This window comes from Cervus canadensis, chromosome 15, assembly GCF_019320065.1.
Source record: "Cervus canadensis isolate Bull #8, Minnesota chromosome 15, ASM1932006v1, whole genome shotgun sequence".
In the NCBI taxonomy this organism is placed as follows: domain Eukaryota; kingdom Metazoa; phylum Chordata; class Mammalia; order Artiodactyla; family Cervidae; genus Cervus; species Cervus canadensis.
In genome coordinates this window covers 70,647,251-70,672,508 of record NC_057400.1, presented here as the reverse complement: position 1 = coordinate 70,672,508, position 25,258 = coordinate 70,647,251, and the positions used below count along the sequence as shown (strand labels likewise).

Below are 25,258 nucleotides of genomic sequence, written 5' to 3'. Positions count from 1 at the left end.
GGAGTGAAGCCATTAGGTGTCTTTTCAGGGGGCTCTGAAGAGCTCCTGGTCCTTTCTGTCTGTGCAGAAGAATGCAGCGAGAGACAAAGTAACAGACAGAAGTGATTTATTAGAACAGGACACTTGTGAGGCTTATAAGTGAGTGAGTGAGACAGTGTCACAGCCTGAGAACTCAGTTCTATAATCAAAGGTAAAGTGGGGAAGGGGAGAAGACACCTTTGTCTGTCTTGAGTAAATGCAAGCTTCCACCATCCTCCTCCAGGTTGAGCAGGGGAGTTTTTCTTGTCCCTATATGATCAAGCTAGGTTCACAAATCATTAATTTTTTATGTGTGCAGAGAGCACGTTATTGAGCTCACTAGGCAGGATTGTGTCTCATGCCACCACTGTTTTATTGTTTTGAGACATGTCTTGTGCTTCTGTTGCATGGCCTGTTGCTAAAAATGTCTGCTAGGTTTTAGTTTTGTGGTTAAGCAAACATGCTTTCTTGAGTAATCATTAAAGTACAAGAGTCTCTCACACTTTTTCCATTACATTCCCCAAGTGGGATTTAATTACCTACATTGTCCCTTCACTCTATCCCTATCAGGAGGCATGGTAGAAAAGACATCTCCATGGTCAAGCATTGGTGGGGGACCTGGGGTCTCATTCCTGCCCCTACCCCTTTGCTTCTCTCAAAAACCTGCATGAAAGTGAAAGTGAAAGACACTCAGTCGTGTCCGACTCTTTGTGACCCCATGGACTATACAGTCCATGGAATTCTCCAGGCAAGAATACTGGAGTGGGTAGCCTTTCCCTTCTCCAGGGTATCTTCTCAACCCAGGGATCGAACCCAGGTCTCCCACATTGTGGGTGGATTCTTTACCAGCTGAGCCACATGGGAAGCCCATGCATGACATCAGGCAAAATCCTTACTCTCTGAGGTACCTTCCTTTATCTACTTCTTAGGATTGCCTGTCACATCAACAGGACAACTGAGAGTGGGCCTTTCTGGCTAAAGACCGATACACTTTGGGATGCAGGCAGGTACACTTTGAATCAGCCCTTCAAACAGCTTCAGAAAAGATGGTCCCCCTTATGTAGAGAAATAATAACACTAATATTTGATAGCTTCATGGTGTCCTCTCACCTATCCATGGGTTTTCGCATAGACCATCCTAGTGGAAGCCACACTGTGAGCAAAGGGAATGCCAGGCAACAAGGAGATAGTTGCATGGACATGTCTGGCCCCTGCTGGTTCCTCAGCTGCCTCTGAGCAGATACAGAATGGGGACCTTGGCAGTCCTGGTCCACAAGCCTTATTCTGTTCCTAAACAAGCCACTTTCAAGTATATGGTTCTCAACAGAACACTTCTTTCAGGTGAATGCTCACGCAGAAGCCCCAGCACACAAAGCAGAGAGAGCACTCCTCCTCTGACCCATGCGGGTGGTCCTGCAAAAAGCCTTCACATCCCCCGGGCATGTGCACGCTTTGCCCTCCTATATACGCATGGAGGGCTTGGCCCCTCTCGGACCCACCCAATCCCGTGCCCCTTGGGAGGAAATTAACAAGATGGCACCAGTCTCTCGTCCCATGCTCTCACGCCCTCTCACCCCACGTTCTGTAAACAGTGACTTTGCATGGTTACGTAACAGCTGAGACCACTTAGAGCACTGCACATGTGCCTCACGAGGTACTCGCTTGGCCACGGGCTTCTCTTGCTCTGGAAATATATGTAAGCTTCACCTGGAAAAGCCCTGGAGGGTTGTGTGCAGCTATGTTATGTCTGCTGCTGTGGCTGCTGTGCCAGCCAGGAGACGCCTTTCCTGCAGCTCTTCACATTTTCTTCCAGCCCCTTAGCTCATGCCTTGCCTACCATGGGTTCAGTAAACAGTACACACAGGGAGATTCAGCAAGATGATTGGCATCACAAACAGGATCAGCGAGACACCCCAAAAACACTCCACTGCACGTGCAGAAACTTTAGTCACTAATTATCAATGGTAATATCAGCTTCTGGAACACCACAGGGACTATTCCCATCCGCAAACCCTCATGGGCGTGAAGACCCCAGCCACACAACAGAAAGGAGTATGGGATGTTAGTCACTAAGGTCTGTAATCGGGTTTTCCTGCATCCTTAAAAGTTCCACACTGGTTCAAATGTGCTCTTATCTGTCTTCCAAGGCCTGAAGGAAAAGCAGACTACTTTCCAGGAAAGTGCCACCCAGCCTTCTTCCTCAGCTCCACCCTGTCCTTGGGGAGGATGTCCTGAGGGCAAGACCCACATCCCTGCCCCAGCCCAGTCCCAGAGCACGTGCTGTGTGACCACCACCCCGTGCCGGCCGGGGCGCTCCAAGTCTTCCTACCTCAGTTCGGCAAGACGGAACCTGAAGCGAGCACTGTCCAGAAGCTCCCCCTTCTCTAAGGAGGCGGATTCAGAGGAACCTGCCAATTCTCTGCTTAGCAGGCATCTTCTCTCCCACTCAGCTGAGCTGTCCTCCCAAGATTCTTCACCAGTAATGAACTCTGGGTGGCAAATGGGCATGCACCATGACCTGGAAATTGAGGCTTTGTGGTTATTTTCACAGCATCTCCAAAACAGTTCATCTAAAAGGTGAGCATAAAATGTGAAATCAACCCTGGGTTTTAAAAGGACCATAAACACTGTAATACTGTCAAACTGGTAGGAATAGATCTTTCTTGACATCACAGACCCTTGACTTCAGGGAAATCTTCTGGGGTCACACAGTCTTCAAGATAAACTGTGGCCCTTCAAGAAACATCAGCTTGTTCTGAGTTTGGAATTTTCCAGTAAACCTTTTTCTGGCTCAGACCAACTCCAGTACATTTCAGTTTTTGCTTTCTCTTTGTGCTGCAGTTCTCAATACCTGGTTCTATTATACTCATCCTGAAGCACAATGAGTGATATAAGCCTTCCCTCCTCTGTACTAGGTATCTTTGTGTAATGGACCTGTAGAGAAGATTGTCTATTTGTTTTCCCGCCCAACATCTACACGAACAGGAATGAGGAACATCAGTACTGGATTAGATGGACCCAAGAACAAGACCTCTATCTAGAAGGATGGATCAAGGGGTCTTATAAATTTTTGTCAAAATTACATCTGGATGCATTTGTTTACTTTTATTGAATCCTTGAGCTTCTGAACAACTCCTTCAGTACAGATTCTCAGCCAGCACTTGTCTCTAGTAAGGCTGCTCCAAAGCCCAGAATTTCCCTGTATTGCATGGAATACTTGTGGGATGACAATATTGACACAAAGCCACAATCTGTTATGTTATGCCTCTCGAACACAGTTAGCTCAATTGGGCATTGTGATTCTCCTGAACCCTTATCACTGCTTTAGGACTTGTTCACAACAAGAAAAAAAGTTTTATTCATAAGGAGAAGCTCAAAGATGCAAACTAGGCTATGTGAAACCAATATGTAATATCCATGTTCTGCTTCTGAACTGTGATGTGAGACAGCCCTCAGCATCCCAAGGCCTTTGTGTTCCAGTCGGTTCAGTTCAGTTCAGTCGCTCAGTCATGTCCGACTCTTTGCAACCCCATGAATCGCAGCACGCCATGCCTCCCTGTCCATCACCAACTCCCAGAGATTACCCAAACTCATGTCCATCAAGTCGGTGACGCAATCCAGCCATCTCATCCTCTGTCGTCCCCTTCTCCTCCTGCCCCCAATCCCTCCCAGCATCAGGGTCTTTTCCAACGAGTAAACTCTTCGCATGAGGTGGCCAAAGTATTGGAGTTTCAGCTTCAATATCAGTCCTTCCAATGAACATCCAGGACTGACCTCCTTTAGGATGGACTGGTTGGATCTCCTTGCAGTCCAAGGGACTCTCAAGAGTCTTCTCCAACACCACAGTTCTAAAGCATCAATTCTTCGGTGCTCAGCTTTCTTCACAGTCCAACTCTCACATCCATACATGACTACTGGAAAAACCATAGCCTTGACTAGACGGACCTTTGTTGGCAAAGTAATGTCTCTGCTTTTTAATGTGCTGTCTAGGTTGGTCATAACTTTCCTTCCAAGGAGTAAGCGACTTTTAATTTCATGGCTGCAGTCACCATCTGCAGTGATTTTGGAGCTCAAAAAAATAAAGTCTGACACTATTTTCACTGTTTCCCCATCTATTTCCCATGAAGTGATGGGACCAGATGCCATGATCTTAGTTTTCTGAATGTTGAGCTTTAAGCCAACTTTTTCACTCTCCTCTTCCACTTTCATCAAGAGACTTTTTAGTTCTTTTCACTTCTGCCATAAGGGTGGCGTCATCTGCATATCTGAGGTTACTGATATTTCTCCCAGCAATCTCAATTCCAGCTTGGGCTTCTTCCAGCCCAGCGTTTCTCATGATGTACTCTGCATATAAGTTAAATAAGCAGGGTGACAATATACAGCCTTGACGTACTCCTTTTCCTATTTGGAACCAGTCTGTTGTTCCATGTCCAGTTCTAACTGTTGCTTCCTGACCTGCATACAGGTTTCTCAAGAGGCAGGTCAGGTGGTCTGGTATGCCCATCTCTTTCAGAATTTTCCACAGTTTATTGTGATCCACACAGTCAAAGGCTTTGGCATAGTCAGTAAAGCAGAAATAGATGTTTTTCTGGAAGTCTCTTGTTTTTTCGATGATCCAGCGGATGTTGGCAATTTGATCTCTGGTTCCTCTGCCTTTTCTAAAACCAGCTTGAAGATCTGGAAGGTCACGGTTCACGTATTGCTGAAGCCTGGCTTGGAGAATTTTGAGCATTACTTTACTAGCGTGTGAGATGAGTGCAATCGTGTGGTAGTTTGAAATTCTTTGGGATTGCCTTTCTTTGGGATTGGAATGAAAACTGACCTTTTCCAGTCCTGTGGCCACTGCTGAGTTTTCCAAATTTGCTGGCATATTGAGTGCAGCACTTTCACAGCATCATCTTTGAGCATTTGAAATAGCTCAACTGGAATTCCATCACCTCCACTAGCTTTGTTCGTACTGATGCTTTCTAAGGCCCACTTGACTTCACATTCCAGGATGTCTGGCTCTAGGTGAGTGATCATACCATTGTGATTATCTGGGTCGTGAACCAAGCTCAGGATAAAAGGTTTCATGTTCTTGAGTTCTTGGTTTTCTAGAGAATCATGAGTTGAAAATGTCTCAGGCCTTAACAGTTTATCAAGTAACTCAAAGGAAAGCATTAAAGGGAATAGATGGGTGAAGTGTTCATTTTCAAAGTTACTCATTAGGAGAGATGAGAGTTGTTATCTCCCTGGTGGGAGAGGCCTTGCTAGGTGCTGGGATGGGATGAAGAGGACTCAGGCTGGCAGGCATAACCACAGATAACACAAGGACAAGTTCCAAAGTCAGGACATGCATTTGGTGTTTGAGAGCAAAGAAGAAGGAGCATTGACTCTTGAATGAGTTATGGAAGAACCAAGGTTTTGCAAAGGAGGTGACATTTGAGCCCCCTTAAACTTGAGTGGGCCTGACCTGAAGAACCAAGGAGGAGAGGAGTTCCCTCTCGTAAAATGGACTCAGTGGGAACTTTTTCAGGGAAACACAACTTGTCATCAAGAGTTTCCTGGAAGAAGCCAGACTGGCTCTGCTTTGGAAGGTGACAATCAAGATTCCTATACCCTATCAAATTCCTGTGAACTTGAGTCTTTGGACAGTGAGACCAGGAACCCACATGGCATATGAGCACCCTCAAATTCTGATGCAGCCTACATGGTGAAGGCCCCCAAACAGTTACAGACAGAGCTAGGGAGAAGGTGGGAAGTTCCTCAGAGGCTGTGGGAGGGAGGCTGAGTGCAAGGGTCAGTGGGCAGGAAAAGAAGGTCCAGGACAATGTCCCAAGATTGTAATGTGTGAGCAATCGGAGAACACCAATGAGGTGACCCAGGTTTCTGGAAGTTTGCCTGCAGAAGGAAGAGGAGATGAATTGGAGGACTGCATTAGGGTTCACCCTAAGGGAGACAGTCTGTAATTCATCCTACAGAGCAGCTCTGCTTATTGGTTTCAGAACCAGGCAGGTTTATCCTCAAATGGAACTTATAAGAAGTAGAGTTTTCTTTCAAATCATACACTTACAACTTTGTAATTATTGACATTTGAGTTAGATAATTCTTTATTGTGGGGAGGTGTTCTGTGCATTGCAGTATGTTTATCAACATTGCTGCCCTCTGCCATAAATGCTAGCAGTACTGCTTCCCCATTTGTGACACAAAACTGTCTATAGATAGTGTCAACCTCAACTCCAGTGGAGAAGCCCTGACCTCTCAAGACAGCCTCTCAGAGCTGTGTCCATGCATGAGTGTGTGCATGTGCTGTGCAGTCATAGACAGCCTCTCAGAGCTGTGTGCATGCATGAGTGTGTACACGTGCTGTGCAGTCATAGACAGCCTCTCAGAGCTGTGTGCATGCACGCGTGTGTGCATGTGCTGTGCAGTCATAGACAGCCTGTCACAGCTGTGTGCACGCATGCGTGTGTACATGTGCTGTGCAGTCATTGACAGCCTGTCAGAGTTGTGTCCACGCATGAGTGTGTACATGTGCTGTGCAGTCATAGACAGCCTCTCAGAGATGTGTGCATGCATGCATGTGTACATGTGCTGTGCAGTCATAGACAGCCTCTCAGAGCTGTGTGCATGCACGCGTGTGTGCATGTGCTGTGCAGTCATAGACAGCCTCTCAGAGCTGTGTGCACGCATGAGTGTGTACATGTGCTGTGCAGTCATAGACAGCCTCTCAGAGCTCTGTGCACGCATCAGTTTGTGCATGTGCTGTGCAGTCATAGACAGCCTCTCAGAGCTGTGTGCATGCATGCGTGTGTACATGTGCTGTGCAGTCATAGACAGCCTCTCAGAGCTGTGTGCATGCACGCGTGTGTGCATGTGCTGTGCAGTCATAGACAGCCTGTCAGAGCTGTGTGCATGCATGAGTGTGTACATGTGCTGTGCAGTCATAGACAGCCTCTCAGAGCTCTGTGCACGCATCAGTTTGTGCATGTGCTGTGCAGTCATAGACAGCCTCTCAGAGCTGTGTGCATGCATGCATGTGTACATGTGCTGTGCAGTCATAGACAGCCTCTCAGAGCTGTGTGCATGCACGCGTGTGTGCATGTGCTGTGCAGTCATAGACAGCCTGTCAGAGCTGTGTGCACGCATGAGTGTGTACATGTGCTGTGCAGTCATAGACAGCCTCTCAGAGCTCTGTGCACGCATCAGTTTGTGCATGTGCTGTGCAGTCATAGACAGCCTCTCAGAGCTGTGTGCATGCGTGTGTACATGTGCTGTGCAGTCATAGACAGCCTCTCAGAGCTGTGTGCATGCACGCGTGTGTACATGTGCTGTGCAGTCATAGACAGCCTGTCAGAGCTCTGTGCATGCACGCGTGTGTACATGTGCTGTGCAGTCATAGACAGCCTGTCAGAGCTCTGTGCACGCATGCGTGTGTACATGTGCTGTGCAGTCATAGACAGCCTGTCAGAGCTGTGTGCATGCACGCGTGTGTGCATGTGCTGTGCAGTCATAGACAGCCTGTCAGAGCTGTGTGCACGCACGCGTGTGTGCATGTGCTGTGCAGTCATAGACAGCTTGTCAGAGCTTTGTGCACCATGAGTGTGTACATGTGCTGTGCAGTTATGGCAAGGTTATGATCAAGGTTATTTGGAAATTCATAAGGCACAGAATACAACCACTAGAATCATGGACACACATTGAATTGACAAGGATCTAGCAGAGGTCAAACATGTCAGGTAAAATTTCATCTTATTCTCCAGCATAAGTGTAATGCTCAGAGATTTCTTAATTTTATAAGAAAGAAAGCAAGGAAGAAAAAAAAAAAAACCTCACCCTTTTTCTTGTGAGAAATTCCTCAGCAAAGGAGTGCTTTCTGTAAAGCAGGGGTCTTTAGACCTGGAGCTGAAGACCTGGGAGAAAGGAGGGTGAGACCTGAAAGACACAGTGAAGGAAGGGTCATTAACAAAAACTGAAGGATGTGTTCACTGTTGGTTACAGCTAGATCCAAGAATGTGTCCCAAGAATCAGTGGTAAACTTCACGTGTTATGTTTGAATTGTAAAAAGTTGGAGTTTAAGAAAATTAGAGACAATTTTCCACCCTCGGCTAAACCACACTAGAGAAGCAAACAGAAATTCACACAGACTAGATGCTGTGGAGTCAATACTTTTAGGCTCACTTTAGCATGATAATAGAGTCCAGTCATGTTTGCCATTCCACGCAGTTTTTCCTCACAAAAGCCATGTTGCCAAGGGTTCCCAGTGCATTTGCCAAAACTGCTTACCCAAGTTGACCAATTCTGCCAGAGTATATGGTCGATATGTCATGAATCAGTCACATTGGGGGCCCCTTGAGGAGGCCCCTGTGGGTCACAGCAGTGTGCATATACGTGAGCTCCACTTAGAAAGCAGTGACATACTAGTGCGGGGTCATGGCTGTGTCATTAAGTCAGGCACAAGAGGAGAGAATATAGCATGTCTCTGGCTACGGCTGCTGCACCAACCAGGAGAGAATACTGCTGTGCTTCACTTTCTGCTGCATAATGGCTCTCACTGCCAAGCAGGAACCCAAGGTCTCATATAACGTTCATCACCTCTGTCACTTACTGCCTCTCAGAGATGCTGGGTTCTTCAGACCCACAGGGTTCTTGCTCTAATGCCAACATACACTGCTCTAGTTCTTCCATGTGTCTTTGCACATTGCACACTGGTGCGGCATTGCATAGGGCACAGTTCATATTCGCCTTCAGGGCAGCAGGAAAATCCACCTCATGGTGCCAGTGACGGTCCATGCCGCTTTGTTCAGCAAATGGGAGTTCAACCACACACTCAGGCAGAGTTGGTCGATTTGAGTAAACAGTTTTGGCAAATGCACTGGGAACCCTTGGCAACATGGCTCTGTGACTTTGGGACACAGGGATGGGCCCAACATCTGTGGGCATTTTGTGGGTCCTTATTGAGAGAAGTAGAGGGATGGCATGCGAGATGCCATTTTGAAAGTCTGAAGACCCCGAAAGGAGGCCTGAGCTGGCAGGGGTCCCATCCAGTTTATGGGGATGCAAAAGTGGACTGGTTTGTGCAGAGGTATACTGTAAAGACTGTGTCTTATGTAGAACAGTGTACTGTAAAGGCTGTGTCCTGTGACGTAGGTTTAGTAGGACAGTGTGCTGTAAAGGCTGTGTCCTGTGATGTGCTACTATCCTTGGACTCTTGCAGATTTAGAACAGTGTGAAAGTATTTGGAACCTTTGGGTGGGCTGTGAATGCCACAAAAATCCCCTCCTTGAAGGAGCTGGTGCAGCACCTGTGGGGGGTTTTATGTGTCCTTAATAAAATGCCGCAGGAGTGGAGTTGCCCCTGTAGAGGTTTTCCTGCAATTTCAAAGGACAGATGGTGGACTGGACTTGGCTGTGTAAAATAAAGGTGCTCCACATGTAGTGATAGGCTTTTCTAGCCCCATGAGGGCAAGGACTACCACATGAGTTCCAGGTGATACCTGGAGTTGGGTTTTGTTTTGTATTGGGGGTGTAACTGATTGTCGTTGTAGTTACTGCTGTAGCAAGATGTAAATCCAAGAGTCAGTGTTGTTCGCCAAGGGAACATCGCAGAAGATGGACTGCACATAGAGTGTGAGGCAAGATCAAATTGGCCAAGATGGCATGTTCAGGCTTTTGTCCCATGTTTTGTAAATAATGACTATGCTGACTCATTGGAAAAGACCCTGCTGCTGGGAAAGACTGAGGGCAGGAGAAGGGGACGACAGAGGATGAGATGGTTGGATGGCATCACAGACTCGATGGACATGGGTTTGGGTGGATTCCGGGAGTTGGTGATGGACAGGGAGGCCTGGCGTGTTGCAGTTCATGGGGTCGCAAAGAGTCAGACACGACTGAGCGGCTGAACTGAACTGAACTGAACTGACTATGTAACAGTTGAGATTGTTTATGTACCTCACATCATGAGGTACTCACTTGGTCACAGGTTGCATGCGGTACACATATACATGAGCTCCACCTAGAAAATAGTGGATATTACTGCTGCGACAAGGCTATGTCCATAGAGTCAGCGATAAGAGGAGAAAATACAGAGTGTCTGCTGCTATGGCTGCTACACCAGCCACGAGAGAATGCTACTATGGCTGCTATGTCAGCCAGGAGAAAATAAATGGGTCTGCAGTTCCTACCACTCCTCGAGTCTTTTTCCAGCCTCTTAGCTTATGCCTTGCCTACCCTGGGTTCAGCAAACAGTGCAAACAGTGTGAACAGCAAAGGCAACTGGCATCATGAACAGGATCAGCAATACAGCTATTTTATACTCTGAAAATTCTATCTCCTAAGATCACAATATTTAATTAAAATATCCTAATATTTTCCCCTGAAAGATCAAGCAGCAAAAGTCAAGCTAATAGAGTCATAATGAAATGATAACCAGGACAGCAGCAAGGGGCCTCCCAAGGGAGAAGCCACAGCTGGGGCAAAGCAAATGTGCACACTGCATGGGACCTCCTTCTTCTGTGCTTCCACCTGTCCATGAGCTGGCCATCCAAATTAGAAGCTTCTAGGAGGGAAATAAAGTCACAGGAGCAATAGAGGCCCCTACCTGGCATATATGGTCACCTTCATTAAAGGACATGCGATGTTTAAAAGCAGCCAACTTTTTTTGAAAAGTTGTGAAAATCATTTTCATTCCCAATTTTTGGGAATATGTCATTTTATACACTAGAACATTGCCTTTCCCGAAAGGGCTCGGGCCATATGGAGCCACTGTGGATGCTATTAGAGAGAACAGCATTGAAACATGTATATTATCAAGGGTGAAACAGATCACCAGCCCAGGTTGGATGCATGAGACAAATGCTCGGGGCTGGTGCACTCGGAAGACCCAGAGGGATCGGGCTGGAGAGGGAAGTGGGAGGGGGGATCGGGTTGGGGAATACATGTAAATCCATGGCTGGTTCATGTCAATGTATGGCAAAAACCACTACAATATTGTAAAGTAATTAGCCTCCAACTAATAAAAATAAATGGAAAAAAAAAAAAACATCACAAATGCAGAGCAAACCAAAGAAAAATATTTCCATCCATTTTCTGTTTCTCATTTAAGCATGTACCAGTGACACAGACAAAAGACTGGTCTCACAGATGAGTGAAATCCTGACCTGCATCTAATAACACCCATCATATCACACTGAAGTCAGGAAACAAGTTTGTCTAGAGCCAGTGAGTATCCTTCGAGCGCCACCTCCAGGCAGGCCTGAGCACTTCCAGTGGGGAACATAAATGACTATGGACTTCAGGGGTTTTGACAGCCAGTGGAGGAGAGTGTGGCAGGGAATGAGGTATAAATGCCTTAACTAGCCCAGGTTAGAGTAGAGAAACAGAAGATGAATTCTATCTGAGAGATTTAATAGCTAGATGCAGTTCAGACTGACTTCAACAATTATTTGGGCTTTTTAAATTTTCATCTCTCATAACAGTAAATCCAGAAGGGCCTCAGGTGCATCTAGCTAAATGCCTCCATGAATCAACTAATATTTAAGTGTTTTCCTGTCACTGTCTGGGTTGGTGTTTTACACACCATTTTCAGAAGAACTAACTGCTACAGTGACCTCACTCATTATTTTTTAACCAACATGAGCCTAAATTTTCTCAGCTGTGTAATGTAAATTAAAAAGAAAAAACTCAGTTTTGTTGCATTAAATAAGGAGATGTAAATACAAAGCATAAAGACAGAGTTTGGCTATTGATTCAATGATTTCAACTATACTGTGATCTCCTTATGAATAGCTGCCACGTTCAATCTTGTTTTATCTCATACCTTAAAATGGTACCCAGGTCAATGCAGATTCTTAACAAATACTTAATAATGAATGAGTTAAACCTCAGCAATCATAGCTTATTTGCATAAAATTGACTTTTGACTCAAAACAGTTTTCTAAACCATTAAACCAGTGATGTGCTTAGAATCAACACTGGCCCTCTGAAGAGGGGAGAGAGCTCAGGACAGCAGAGGTGCTATTGCTCTTCAAAAATCACAGCCTACATTATTGCCCTGAAGGAGGAAAATGAGAAACGGGGAAAGGCAAAAGTACATTTTATCTTCTCTGAAGTGGCCATGTCCAGTTGATTTCATTATTTAACATTTCTGCTACATTTTGTGTACACAAAGTATTTGATAATCATATTATAGTGGTTTCTAGGCTTTTTAATATTTAGTTATGTCTATAAACAGCCAAAAATAAAGAGTTTCACTAAGAAATTGCCCAAATAGACCTAAAGCCACTCCAAATTTCAACTTAATTTGACACTGTCCAGATATTATTTTCCATTGTTGTCTGCAAAGAGGGGAAACAGAGAGGTCTTCACAGGATCCCTGACCTGCTGACCTGGAAGACAGACATCTCACAAGCTACATGTAGAGAACATTCAAGATTGCCCAAGAAACATGTTCCAGAGCCTGGAAATAAAAATGGCAGTCCACAGAACTGAAAGGCAGACATTTTCTTTGGGACTTAATTAATATAGAAAATAATAGTAAGATCTATATCATTCCTGATCTTTTAATCCTTCTGAAGAAAAGAAATCACAACAGTAATTCTCTAACTTCACATCTAAGCCAGGGTAAAATTCACAAATTCCAACAGTATGTATTTTCCCCCATGTCTCAACAACTCTATAAATACATTTGCAAAATTCATATGTGCCTCTAACTTTCTAAGGGGGCAATACTTATTTCTAATAATGTGGAAATTACAGAAGAGGCTAGCAAATAAAACTATATGCAATTCTATAATTCATAGACACCAGCTGTTAACATTTAAAGAACTTTCCCTCAGTCCTTTTTTCTATATACAAGTGAATATTTTTAAGTCAGGCTCAATTATATACGTGTATGGACATACATTTACACATATAAATTGTTTTGTCCTCCGATTGTTCAACTTAGCCATGTCATTAGCATTTACTGTTATATAAACCTTTACATTATATAAACCTTTACAATGTAATTTTAATGTTGGCATCACATTCCATCACATGGATCACCACATTAAACTTGACCATCCATCTGTTGTTGGAAATTTAGAGAATTTCTAGGTTTTTACTAAGGTAAGTAACAAAAGTTGTAAGATTCCTGATAGAAAAGTCTATTTAGGACAGAGGCCTCAAAGTAGAACCACTGGGCTAAGAGTCGTCTTGTGCCTATGGCCTACAGACAGCCTACCCCCATTACTGTGTTTTTTGAAGGGAGGCTGTCCCTGTAGCCCTGGGTATTAGCCACATATTAGCTCCTCAAGCAGCAAATTGTAAACAGCCAGAACTGACTTAGGTCCACCATTGTCAAAAACTACACTGTCGTGATTATTAACAGGACTCACATGGGAGGGCAAGATGGGTACAGTGGGTTGGCCACACTTCCCAGCCTTCCCATGTCAACAGCTTCTTTAGCTCCAGACTCCTTAGTTCTTTCTAGATCCAAACATTTGACAGTCCTATAATATTTATATATTTTATTGAGAAAAAAAAAGGATCTAAGAATGCTGAAAATATGAAGTACCTAGTATATTAACACTTCTGAGAGGGTTTACATTTCTAAAGACTAGAGAAGAGACAAAGGACACTCTGAGGAGGTGGTGATTTGTGTTATCAGTGGAGGAGGAAGAGGTTTGTTTTCAGAGTTTTATTTATTTAATTTTATTTTTTGTGGGTGGTTGTGATGGGTGTTTTTTGCTTTGCACAGGCTTTCTCTAGCTGCAGTGAGCAGAGGCTACTCTTCATTGCCGTGTGCAGCCTTCTCATTGCAGGGGCTTCGTTTGTTGGGAGCACAGGCTGTAGTTTCGACATTGGGGCTCAGTAGTTGTGGTTCATGGACCCTAGAGCCTGCAGGCTTCCATAGTTGTGGCACAAATACTCAGCTGACCTAAGGCATGTGGAATCTTCCCAGACCAGGGATTGAACCCATGTTCCCTGCCTTGGCAGGCTGATTCTTATCCCCTGCACCACCAGGGAAATAACCTCTCAGTCTTTCTTGAGCCCTATGTAGGACTCCATCAATGTACACACAGTAGTCAACTCTGCTTGGCAAGGGACTCAGAGCCAGTAGCACAGAGTGCAAAATGCTATCACTGACTTTCTCTATCTATCTGTTATCCTTTATTTCTTCTAGGTCCTTGTTAGATGTGTTAAATGATTCTTGCATTTTCTCTGTTCTGTTTTTGCGATTTCGGATCATCTTTACCATCTTTACTCTGAGTTCTTTTTCAGGTAGCTTGCCTATTTCCCCTTTCCTTATTTGGCCTTGTAGGCCTACACCTGCACAATATTTCTCTGTCTTTTCATTTTGTCTAACTTACTGGGTTTAAGGTCTCCTTCCCCCAGGCAATAGGCTCATAATTCTTCTCACTTTTGGTCTCTGCAACCTGTGAGTGAGGTTGGTCCAGTGGCTTGTGTAGGCTTCATGTTGGGAGGGACTGGTGCCTGCATCGTGGTGGGAGGAGGTGAGTTTTTTCCCACTGATAGGCAGGGCCATGTGAGGTGTCTGTGGGGTCTGCTGATGATTTGGTTTATGATCCTGTCTTGCCTGTTGTTTGGATGAGGCATTCAGTGCTGGGTGTGACAGGCAGTTGCGTGGTGCTAGGTCTTGGATTCAGGTGAAGGCCTTCGTGGAAGTTCTCACTGATTAACACTCCCTGAGGCCAGGAGTCCTCTGGTGTTTTAGCATTTTTGACTTGGTGCTCCCACCCCAAACTTTTAGCCCCAACTTCTGCTTGGGGAACCAAAACTCCACAAGCTGTTTGTTATGGCAATAAAGAGGATTAAAACAAGCAAACAACCCTCCCCTCCCCAAAAAAAGCAACAAAAATGAAGCGCAAACAAATGGTAAAACCAAAGTCAGACAAATAGAATCAAAACCAAAGGAACATAAACACACACACATTTTCTGTTGTTTAATCACTAAGTCAGGTCTGACTCTTGTGACACAATGGACTGTAGCACACCAGGCTCCTCTCTCCATGGGATTTCCCAGGCAAGAATACTCGCATGGGCTGCCATTTCCTTCTCCAGGGGATCTTCCTGACCTAGAGACCGAAACTGCATCTCCTGCATTGGCAGGTGGGTTCTTTACCACTGAGCCATCAGGGAAGTCCTCCACACACATACACACATACAAATGAAACCAAAACAGATAAGAGAAAATAGTGTACAAGAGAGTGACTCAGAGAACAAAAGAAACCAAAAACTATATCAACAAATTAAAACAAAACTAAAACACAGACACAAATCAAAACCAAAGCTGAGTGTCAACTGAGGAATAAAGCAAAGAAAACAAAGCAGTAATTAGCCTCCAACTGATAAAAATAAATGAAAAAAAGAAAAGAAAACAAAGCAAACAAAAATGGTGAAAAAAATAGAAAAGTGAAGTTAAATAGAAGTATATTTTTAAAGTACTACATATATTAAAGAAAAGCAACAAAAAAGAACCAAAAAGAATATAACAACAAACCTAAAAAAAATAATAGAATGGCAGAAAGCCAAAGTACAAGTAGAAATATATATATAAAGTGTGATTTTTTTTTAAATTCAAAAAAACTTTAATAGAAATAATAATAATAAAACAATAAACACAACAACAGAGAAAAAAGAGAGGGAAAAAACACACAACCAACAATAGAATGAATCAAAACATAATAATAATAATAAATGCTTTCCTTGGGTCTTAGCTGTCAGTGAACCACAGCCCACCTCTACCTCCCTAGCAGGCCCTCCAATGATGGAAGGACTGGTCTCTGGACCTGCTGTGGAGACAGTTTGGACTCTCTGGCCCTTATCTCACATATGCTTGCTCTAAAGTTCACAGTTACTAGAATTAGGCTGTTTTCTTTTGTGGTTACACTCATTGTCCTTTTATACACTCCTTAGACATACAGTCTACCTAGTTGATCATGTGGATTTAATCAGCAGTTTGTGCAGCTAATGGAAAGGTTTCTGATCCTCTTCCTTAATCATTCTGCTGCTGGAGTTCAATTTTGGTTTTATCCCCACCATTGCACATGGACCACCCACAAGAGTCTGCTCCTGGGGTTGCCTTGGAGGACCTCGGGTCTGCCCCAGTAAGGACTGGGCACGAAGGTGGCATGACTTCTTGGATCACAGGGACCCTTGTGGTGCCAGGTGTGCAAGGAAGCTGGCAGCCACAGGCATAGGAGATATGACTCCTTTAGGGGTCTTTTCTAGGTTCTGGCAGCTGGTGCTCAAAGGGCCCCCCTGGCTTGTCCCTCTCTATTGCTTGACACAGCAGGTACTCAAAGGGCAGCCTTGGTTGGCCCTTTTCTTTAATGCAGCTGCCAGTGCTGGTGTGTGGGGAGAGAGAGACTACAGTGGTGCTCCACCCCTGCATGTGACTCAGCAGTGCTGCCCTGCTTCTCCGGCCAACTATTTTCTTCCAAAAGCATCCCCTGTGGCAGATATCTTCCCTCCCATTCCTTCAGGCATCTCCTCACAGTCAACAGCAGTCTTTGCCTAGGGGTTGCTCTCCAATCCCCATGCTCCAGCTCCTAGCCCCCATGAACACCAGTGGACCCGTGTACCTATCCGGGATACACAGGGCCATGACATGGATTGTCTGTGTGCTATGTGGTTCTTACTGTATTTAGACTGTCACATATCAGCTGCTTCACTCTCCAACAGCCTTGAATGCTTCCCTTCTGTCCCAACCAATTGCCCTGGATGTAGGGACCTCTCTCCAGCTTCAGTTCCTCCGCCCCTGAGTCCAGGTCCAGTCCCATTTGCTCTCCTCCTCCTCCTTCTCCCTTCTTTCATTCATCCTACTGACTTGTGCTTGGATCCACATACTCCTTTCTGGTGGTCAGGGAGCTGCTAGTATTCAGCCGGTGTTCCATGAGAACTGTTGCATCTTAGATGTATTCTTGATGCATCCACAGGGAGAGATGTACTCCATGTCCACCTACTCCTCCACCATCTTGGCCTCCCCCTTATATTATCTATCTATCCATCTATCTATCATCTATCATTTCGTACTGGCTTTACTGGCCCAACTTACCTTTCCAGAAGGAAAAAAAAAAAGCAATGCAGTAGACAGAGGAAATGTTAGATTTCTCCCAAAAGTGATTACACAGAAAACAACAAAGCATGTTATCCATTGACAGAAAGTAGATCTGAGAAAGGAAAATGAGCAGGGAAGCTGCCATCCACTCAGTTGAAGTTTTTCAGAAGGCCTGAGAGGACACTGTAATTTTTTATCTGAGAGTCAGTCATTACTTTGTGTGAGCAGAACCAGTTTTTTCAGTATAATCAAGCACAAAAGGAGAGCCCACACTGTGGACTCTACAGAGGCTGCATTTGTATTCAGTTGTCAGTGAAGAAGCAGAAAACTTAAGCACAGTCTCCAGGTTCTTTGGCCTAACACCTCCATCACATGGACTAGGACAATCAGAAGGCCACTAGTTGATCCCTTTAGTGTCTACATTTCTGAACTTGGGGGCAAATACACAAAGAGAAGAATGTTGTATGTGAGCAATGGTTAGTGTGAATGGCTGTGACAGGCTGCAACCCACAATCTCCTGATGAGGAGTATATGCACTGAGGACACTCTCTAACCTCTCCCCAAGGCAACTGAATCCTTTTTGCGGGCCCCAGGCAAGCCACTGGGTTACATGTGCCCCCATATGCTCAGCTGTAGGGTAGAAGAGAAATGGCAGCTACTTCACAGAGTCGCTATAAAAATTAAATGAGGCAAAGTAGCCATGCCCAGAGGCTGGTAGAGGGCCTGGGGCACAGCTGGTTTTGAGTCCAGTGCTCCTAGACATGCAAGAAGACATAAAATATCCAAGTGTGCCTAGCTGTATCTGCCCAGGACTTACACTCACTGGGCACAGAACACATTTCTTCTGCTCTCCCATTTCATGAGCTCTTGAGCATCTGTCCATAGTAAAATCCCTCTCCCTTTGAATGTCTCTCTCACAGTTCTTGTCCTCTCAGGAAAGCAGGGGGAACTATTGTCCCTTCCACTGTCCACCTCTATAAATAAGAGGTAGAGTGTCTGGGACAGACTCAGTATGGGTAGTGGCCATGAGCTCCATAGTAACACTGACTCTTACAATGATTTGGCCAAAAAATACAATTAAGGCACCCATGTTTTATGAGAGAGGAGAAAAATATGCTTTTAAATTTCCCTTTTGGTCTGAGTACAGATAACAAGAAGGAAGATGTTCAGATATGGCTCGTATTTTAAAGAGTCTATTGGCTACAGCTATATCCTGTTTCTATAATTTGGTCCATATAAGCCAGAATGAATGTTCTCAAGTATTATTCCCCTCTTATTTATGATACAAATATCTGAAAAGACATGCCATTCCCTAGATCATTTCTATCTCCTCTATTACAGTTTCTAGAATGAGAACTGAACTTACATAAATAATTATTTGGAGGTGACTTTTATTGCTAGCTCTGAAACGCTAAGACATGTCTAGGGAAATCCATAGACCACCAACTGGATTGACCAAAATAACTGGAAATCCTCAGTTTCACCCTGAGGATCAGGACTGGATATATCCATGACTTTATTTACTTACTTGTATGTTACCTGATAATAAGAACCTGTGGAAGAACCTCAGCCTGGAGGCTTCTGGCCACTCCTGCAGACCCTCAGGACAGACTCCTGCCTGTTCTTCGTGGTCTGGAGGGACATCAACAAGGCTTGGTGGCAATAGGCCTGGGATGAGGCAGTGCAAAGACCAGCCCAGCTTTGCATAGTGGGTCATAATGTGTAGTGGGAATTCCTAATAATGTGCTTTCACAGCCTTGAGAAATTTCACAGAAATAGCACTTGGAAAAACAGCATATGTTAAGAAACTGTGTTGAATTTAGAAAGATGGTAACGATAACCCTATATGCAAAACAGAAAAAGAGACACAGAAGTACAGAACAGACTTTTGAACTCTGTAGGAGAAGGTGAGGGTGGGATGTTTCAAAAGAACAGCATGTATATTATCTATGGTGAAACATCACCAGCCCAGGTGGGATGCATGAGACAAGTGCTCGGGCCTGGTGCACTGGGAAGACCCAGAGGAATCGGGTGGAGAGGGAGGTGGGAGGGGGGATCGGGATGGGGAATGCGTGTAACTCTATGGCTGATTCATATCAATGTATGACAAAACCCACTGAAATGTTGTGAAGTAATTAGCCTCCAACTAATAAAAAATAAAAAAATAAAATAAAAAAAAGAAACTGTGTTGATGATTATTTTTCATGCTTTTCTTAGAATAATAGCCTTGTTACAGACCCCAAGGCCAGACCCAGAAGGGAGTACGACTGGGATCATGAAAGCATGGACCTTGGAACACCAGGTCAGTGTTAGGTGCGAACACTGCCTATGCACTTGCTGATTGTTCCCGAGATTATCCTAGAAGGGAATGGCCTGGGGTAAAAACAAGGAGATCTGGACTATGTCAAAGTAATGTCTTGGGAAAAATAGATCAAAGAAAGTTTTGTAGTCTGCAATTAGGAATAAATGCTGGATTCAGAGTGAACTCTGCACCTCAGTCAATAGAGGCTGCAGGTCCCCTGACCCATTGCACCAGATTTTGTGTTCTGTTTTCATTCTCATCACTCACTCCCATACCTTTAGGGCAACAAGTATGTATATTCTAATCATTTAGGCAATATTAGAAGATGGAGTCACATAGCAGGGAGACTATAGACCTTCAGGTTCCTGAGGTTAGCAATAATGGGTAGAGATACACAATAGGCCATCTAAGGTACCCAGGGGATGGTGGAGTGAAATTCCTTGGGAAATTAAAATATTCAAAATCAGCCAAGGAATTGAAAAAGTCATACACAGGACCAAGCAAGATAAATGGTTAGAAAAGTCCTTAAGCATTCACCTTAAGCTGGTCCCTATACTCAAAGCACGCTCAGCTAGTTAGTGAAGGATTGTCCCAGCACAAAGTCAATCACTAAAAATGGGCAAAGAACTATGTAAAATTAGGAATATAATCTATAAACAAAAATAAGGGTGTCAACAAAGACAGAAATTGTCAAAAAAAGAACTAAGCAGAAATTCTAGAGCTGAAAAATACAATAAACAAATTGAAAAAAATTATTAGAGGTATTCAACAGTAGCTTTGAGCAGGAAGAAGAAAGAATCAGCAAACTTGAAGACATAACAAATGAAATTATTGAGTCTGAGGAGCAGTAAGAAAAAAGAAAGAAGAAAAGTGAACAGAGCCTAAGGCACTCATGGAACACCATGAAGTGGGCAATATATGCGCTGTGGGAGTCCCACAGTAGAAGAGAGAGAAAGGTCCAGAAAAAAACTGAAGAAATAACAGACGAAAAATATTCCAATTTGATTTAAAAAAAAAAAAAAACCATGTATCTACAAATCCAAGATGCTCAAGGATTTCCAAGTAGGATAAACCCAAGAAGCCCACACTGAGACACATGATAATCGCACTGTTGGAAAACAAAAAGATCATTATGTAAAAATAATTGTCAGTAAGCTTATAATGATGTCTCAGGAGAAACCCTGAAGGACAGAAGGCAATATATATGAATGATATATGTATTTGAAGTCCTAAAAGAATAATAAAAACAGTCAGAATTCTATACTTAGCACAACTAGCCTTCCAAGAAACAGACAATCTGATAAGCGAATCTGTGTAATTCACTACCAGTAGATCTGGCCTACAAGAAATATTGAAGGGAGTCCTTCAAGTTGAAATAAAAGAACACTAGAGGGCAATTCAAAGCCATATGAAGATGTAAGTATCTCTTCTAAAGGTGGGTGAATACATGGGCAAATTTTAAAGAATAGTATTATTATAACTTTGACTTGCAACTCCACTTTTTATTTTCTATAAGATTTAAAAGACATATGCAGAAAAAGTAATTATAAATCTGTTAATAGGTACACAATGTGCAAAGATGCAATTTGTGATTTCAATAAATAAAAATAAATAATAAAAACTGAAATATTTAGTAGTGTTATTGTATGCAATTAAAGTTTGTATCAATTCAAATTAGATTATCATAATTTTTTTTAGTTTTATTGACATGTAGTTGAATTACAATGTCATGTTAGTTTTGGGTGAACAGCACAATGATTCAGTGTTATATATATATATTTGTTTTCAGATTCTTTACCCTTATGGGTTATTACAAAATATTAGATTGTCATAACTTTAGACTGTTATATCTAATTACCATGGTAAGCAGAAAGAAAACATCTATAACAAAATATACACAAAAAAATGAGAAGTGAAACAAAGCATGTCACTACAAAAAATGAACTAAACAAAAAAGAAGGTGGTAATGGAAGAAATGAGGGACAAGAAGCCATAAGCCACATAGAAAACAACGAAATGGCAAAAGTAATTTTATATCAGTAATAACTTTAAATCAAAAGGCATAGATTGGCAGAGGGATTTTACAAAATATGATTCAACTATATGGTGTCTACAAGACACTCAAGACACTCTCTCATAAAAAGAGACTCATTTTAAATCTTAAGACATAAATAAGTTGAAAATGAAAGAATGAAAATATACTCCAAGCAAAAGAAATCTGGGGTGGCTATACTAATATTAGACAAATAACTTTAAGACAAAAACTATTACAAGAGAGAAAATAACAATATAAAGTGATTAAAAGATCAGTTTTCCAAGAAGGTATAGCAATCACAAACAGCATGCAACAAACATCAGACTTCCAAAATATATGAAGCAAACATTAATAGAATTGAAAGGATATTAACAGATCACTCTACAGTAATGGCTGGATGCTTCAATTTTCCACTTTCAATAATGGATAGAAACCAGACAGAAGATATATAAGGAAATAAAGTGTTTAACACTACACTATAAACCAATTAGACCTGAAAGACTTACATAAAACACTGTACCCAACAACAGCAGAATACATACTTCTTTCAAAAGTGCATGGAATGCTCTCAGATAGACTATAAGTTATGCCTCAAGGTTGGTTTTTTTTTTTCATTTTTAAAGATTGAAATCCTATAAAGTATCCTTTCCAATTATAAAGGAATTAACTGGAAATCAATAACAGAAAGGAAACTGGAAAATTTGCAATATGTGGAAATTAAACAAAACACTCTTAAAAAAACAAAGAAGAAATCAAAAAGCAATATCTGCTATGAGCTAAATTGTGTCTCTTGCCCCCCACCACACACACACACACACAGATTTATATGGTGAAGTCTTAACCCCTACTACCTCATAATTTGACTGTGCTTTGGAGATGTCTTTAAATAGATGATTAAATTAAATGAAGCTGTTAGTTGAATCCTAATCCAGTTTGACTGGTGTCCTTATAAAAGGAAATTTGAACACATAGAGAAACATCAGAGGTGCACACGCACAGAGAGATAACCATGTAACTGAAAGCCAAGAGGTCTCGGAGGTAACCAACCCAGCCAGCACCTTGATCTTGGGCTTATAGCCTCCAGAACTACAGGGAAATAAATTTCTGTTGTTTAAGGCACTGCCCCCAGTCTGTAGTATTTTGTTATGACAGCAAACTAATACAATACCCTGAAACAAATGACAATGAAAACCCAACATACCAAAATTTCTGAGATGTGCCAAAAGCAGTACTAAGAAGAATGTATGTGTGTGTGTTAAGTCACTTCAATCATGTCTGACTCTTTGCAACCCTGTAGACTGTAGCCTGCCAGCCTCTTGTCCGTGGGATTCTCCAGGTTTCCACTCCCTCCTCCAGGGGATCTTCCCAACCCAAGGATCAAGCCCGTGTCTTTTATGCCTCCTGCATTGGCAAGTGGGTTCTTTACCACTAGCACCACCTGGGAAGTCCACTAAGAAGAATATTTATAGCTATCAACACTTACATTAAGAAAGAAGATCTCAAATCAAAAAGATGTGTAAGGGCAGTTAACACAAGAGTTGTTGAATATGAATGGATATTACTAATCACATACACCAAAAAAAAACTTCTGGTGTATACAAAAGTTTGGGATAAACTTTACTGAACTTTATAGGAATGATTTTAGAATTTATTTGAATAAAAGAAAATCAGATGCATTTAAAGCCTAATGTGAATTGTTCTTTCCCCTCAGGAAAATCATTCAAAGACTTAATAACTTACTGGTGATTTTAAAGTTTATATATAATCCAAGTTTATAATTCAAAAAGATTAGTTTTGAGTGATCAGGTGGTAACTGATCCTAGTTGGGTATATGAAGTAGATATTTCAGTGATAAAGCTAAACACACAGGGCTGCAGAAGCTGTCACTGCTCAGCTTTTTCCGGGTTTGCACACAACTAATAAGACACAATAATCATTCCTTAGCCTAAGTAATTGCTCAGATATAAATCCTTCCTTTTCAAAGCAAATGATTGGCACAAGGACTCCTGTTTAGAGGATCACTGCTTTGTAATAAACAAGTTTTTTTAACTTCAGCCCAATAATCTTTGAAATCAGTATTGGAAAGGTTGTTTTCAATCAGAAAACAGCTGTGGGAGAAAATCAGATTAAAATTCCCACCAGTTATCTAGAAAGCCCAGAAAATTAATCATTGACATGATTAACCATTGGAGGCTTATGACTAGATTGGTTACTGAAAAGAGAAATTAGGTTTATTGCATGAAAAATCAAAATTATGAAATACCTCCCAAAACAAACCAGACAGGCTTATGTGTTTTCAAGGATGATGATTTAAGACTCTCAATATTAACGAAAGGTATACAACCCCTGGGTAAAAAGCTATATTTTTTCCTGTTGGTCATCCTTTCCCAGAAAGACTAACTTCATTCCAAGGACAGAAAACATTCAGCATTGTCAATAAGAATGTAGATGAATTGAAAGTGCGATAAAATATGCTACTATATGACACCTAAGATCATTATTATTTTGATGGAGTAGACAGCTCTCTGGAAGATTTTACAACTGTTATTAATATTTTTCATATCACATGTATGTATGTTTATTACTTGCTCAGCAATAATATCTTATATAAAGAAAGTCTTTTTTTTTTTTTTTTAATTGTTCTAACTGGGATTTCCCTGGTAGTCCAGTAGCTAAGATTCTGCGCTCCCCATGCAAGAGGTCCAGGTTTGATCCCTGGTCAGGGAACTAGATCCTACATGCCGCAACCAAGACCCGACACAGTCAAATAAAAATTTTTTAATTGTTCCAACTAATTTCTAATTATAAATCAATAAAATATTCAAACATAAATGAAACTGATGACAGATTTGGTCCCTATCTCATATTTCTAGGTAGACTCTGCCCGCAACCATTTTGGTATATTTCCTAAGCTCTTCTTGGAGAAAACTGCCAGGACAGAGGAGACACTTGTCCTGGTGGCCTGATGTGGACATGTGGGCTGGAGACTCACCACAGGTAATTGTGGACTGCACCAGGTTCCTCTGCAGACCACAGTTCTCTTCCCTGTTTACCACATGCGTTTGAATAAGTCAAGGCTTTGGAGGACTTTCTGTCTACTTGTTCTATCAGTTAATGAGAGAGAGTCCTGAAATCTTCTACTATGATTTTGGGTTTGTCTATTTCTTTTTCTGTTCTATCAGTTTCTACATATATTTTGAAGCTGTATTATTAACTCATAAACATTGAGAATTATGCCCTTTTGATAAACTGAGACTTCACGACATGGCCTTCTTTATTGTTTGTAATATTCTTTGTATTGTAATTTACTTTTTCTGATATTAATGTAGCCAATGTAGCCACTTGTTTTATATCTATTTTAGCATTGTATATCTTTTTCCATCTTTCTACTGTTAACCTATCTGTGCTTTTATATTTAAAGTGTGTTCCATTATATTATGCTTATGTTCTCTTCTTTTCGGTTTTCATTAATTTATCATCTGTTTTTGATTTGTGGTTGCCCTGTTTTTCAAGTACGTTAACTTCCTATATCTACTTGCTTTAGACTAGTAGTCATAGGCTCAAACACATTCTAGAAAAAAATCTACATTTTCTCACTTTCTTCCTTCACATTTTATTATTTTGATGTCCTCTTTTGAATCTTCTTGTTCATCCTTTTGCTATCTATTGTGGTTATCATCATTTTCACAGAAATGTTTTTATTTGTTTAAATCTGTGTACTGGTTTATTTAAATTATTTACTCTCCAACTTTGATTTTCTCTTTCTGATGGATTCTTACTTCTTTTCTATTTAGAGAAGACCTTTCAGTGTTTCCTTCAGGATAGGTTTAGTTTGGCTGTATTCTTTTAGTTTTGCTTGTCTG

General features: G+C 42.2%; 1 protein-coding gene across 1 annotated transcript in view; it reads right to left on the bottom strand.

The window, feature by feature from the left end:
• OCA2 (OCA2 melanosomal transmembrane protein) overlaps window positions 1–25,258 on the bottom strand; it is a 124,386-nt gene that overhangs the window by 86,363 nt on the left and 12,765 nt on the right. The window contains exons 3-4 of the mRNA XM_043487769.1: window positions 7,834–7,932; window positions 2,348–2,536 (exon numbers count right to left, since the gene is read on the bottom strand). Of these exons, the coding sequence (XP_043343704.1) occupies window positions 2,348–2,536; window positions 7,834–7,932 (288 nt within the window). The remainder of the gene's footprint in view (window positions 1–2,347; window positions 2,537–7,833; window positions 7,933–25,258) is intronic.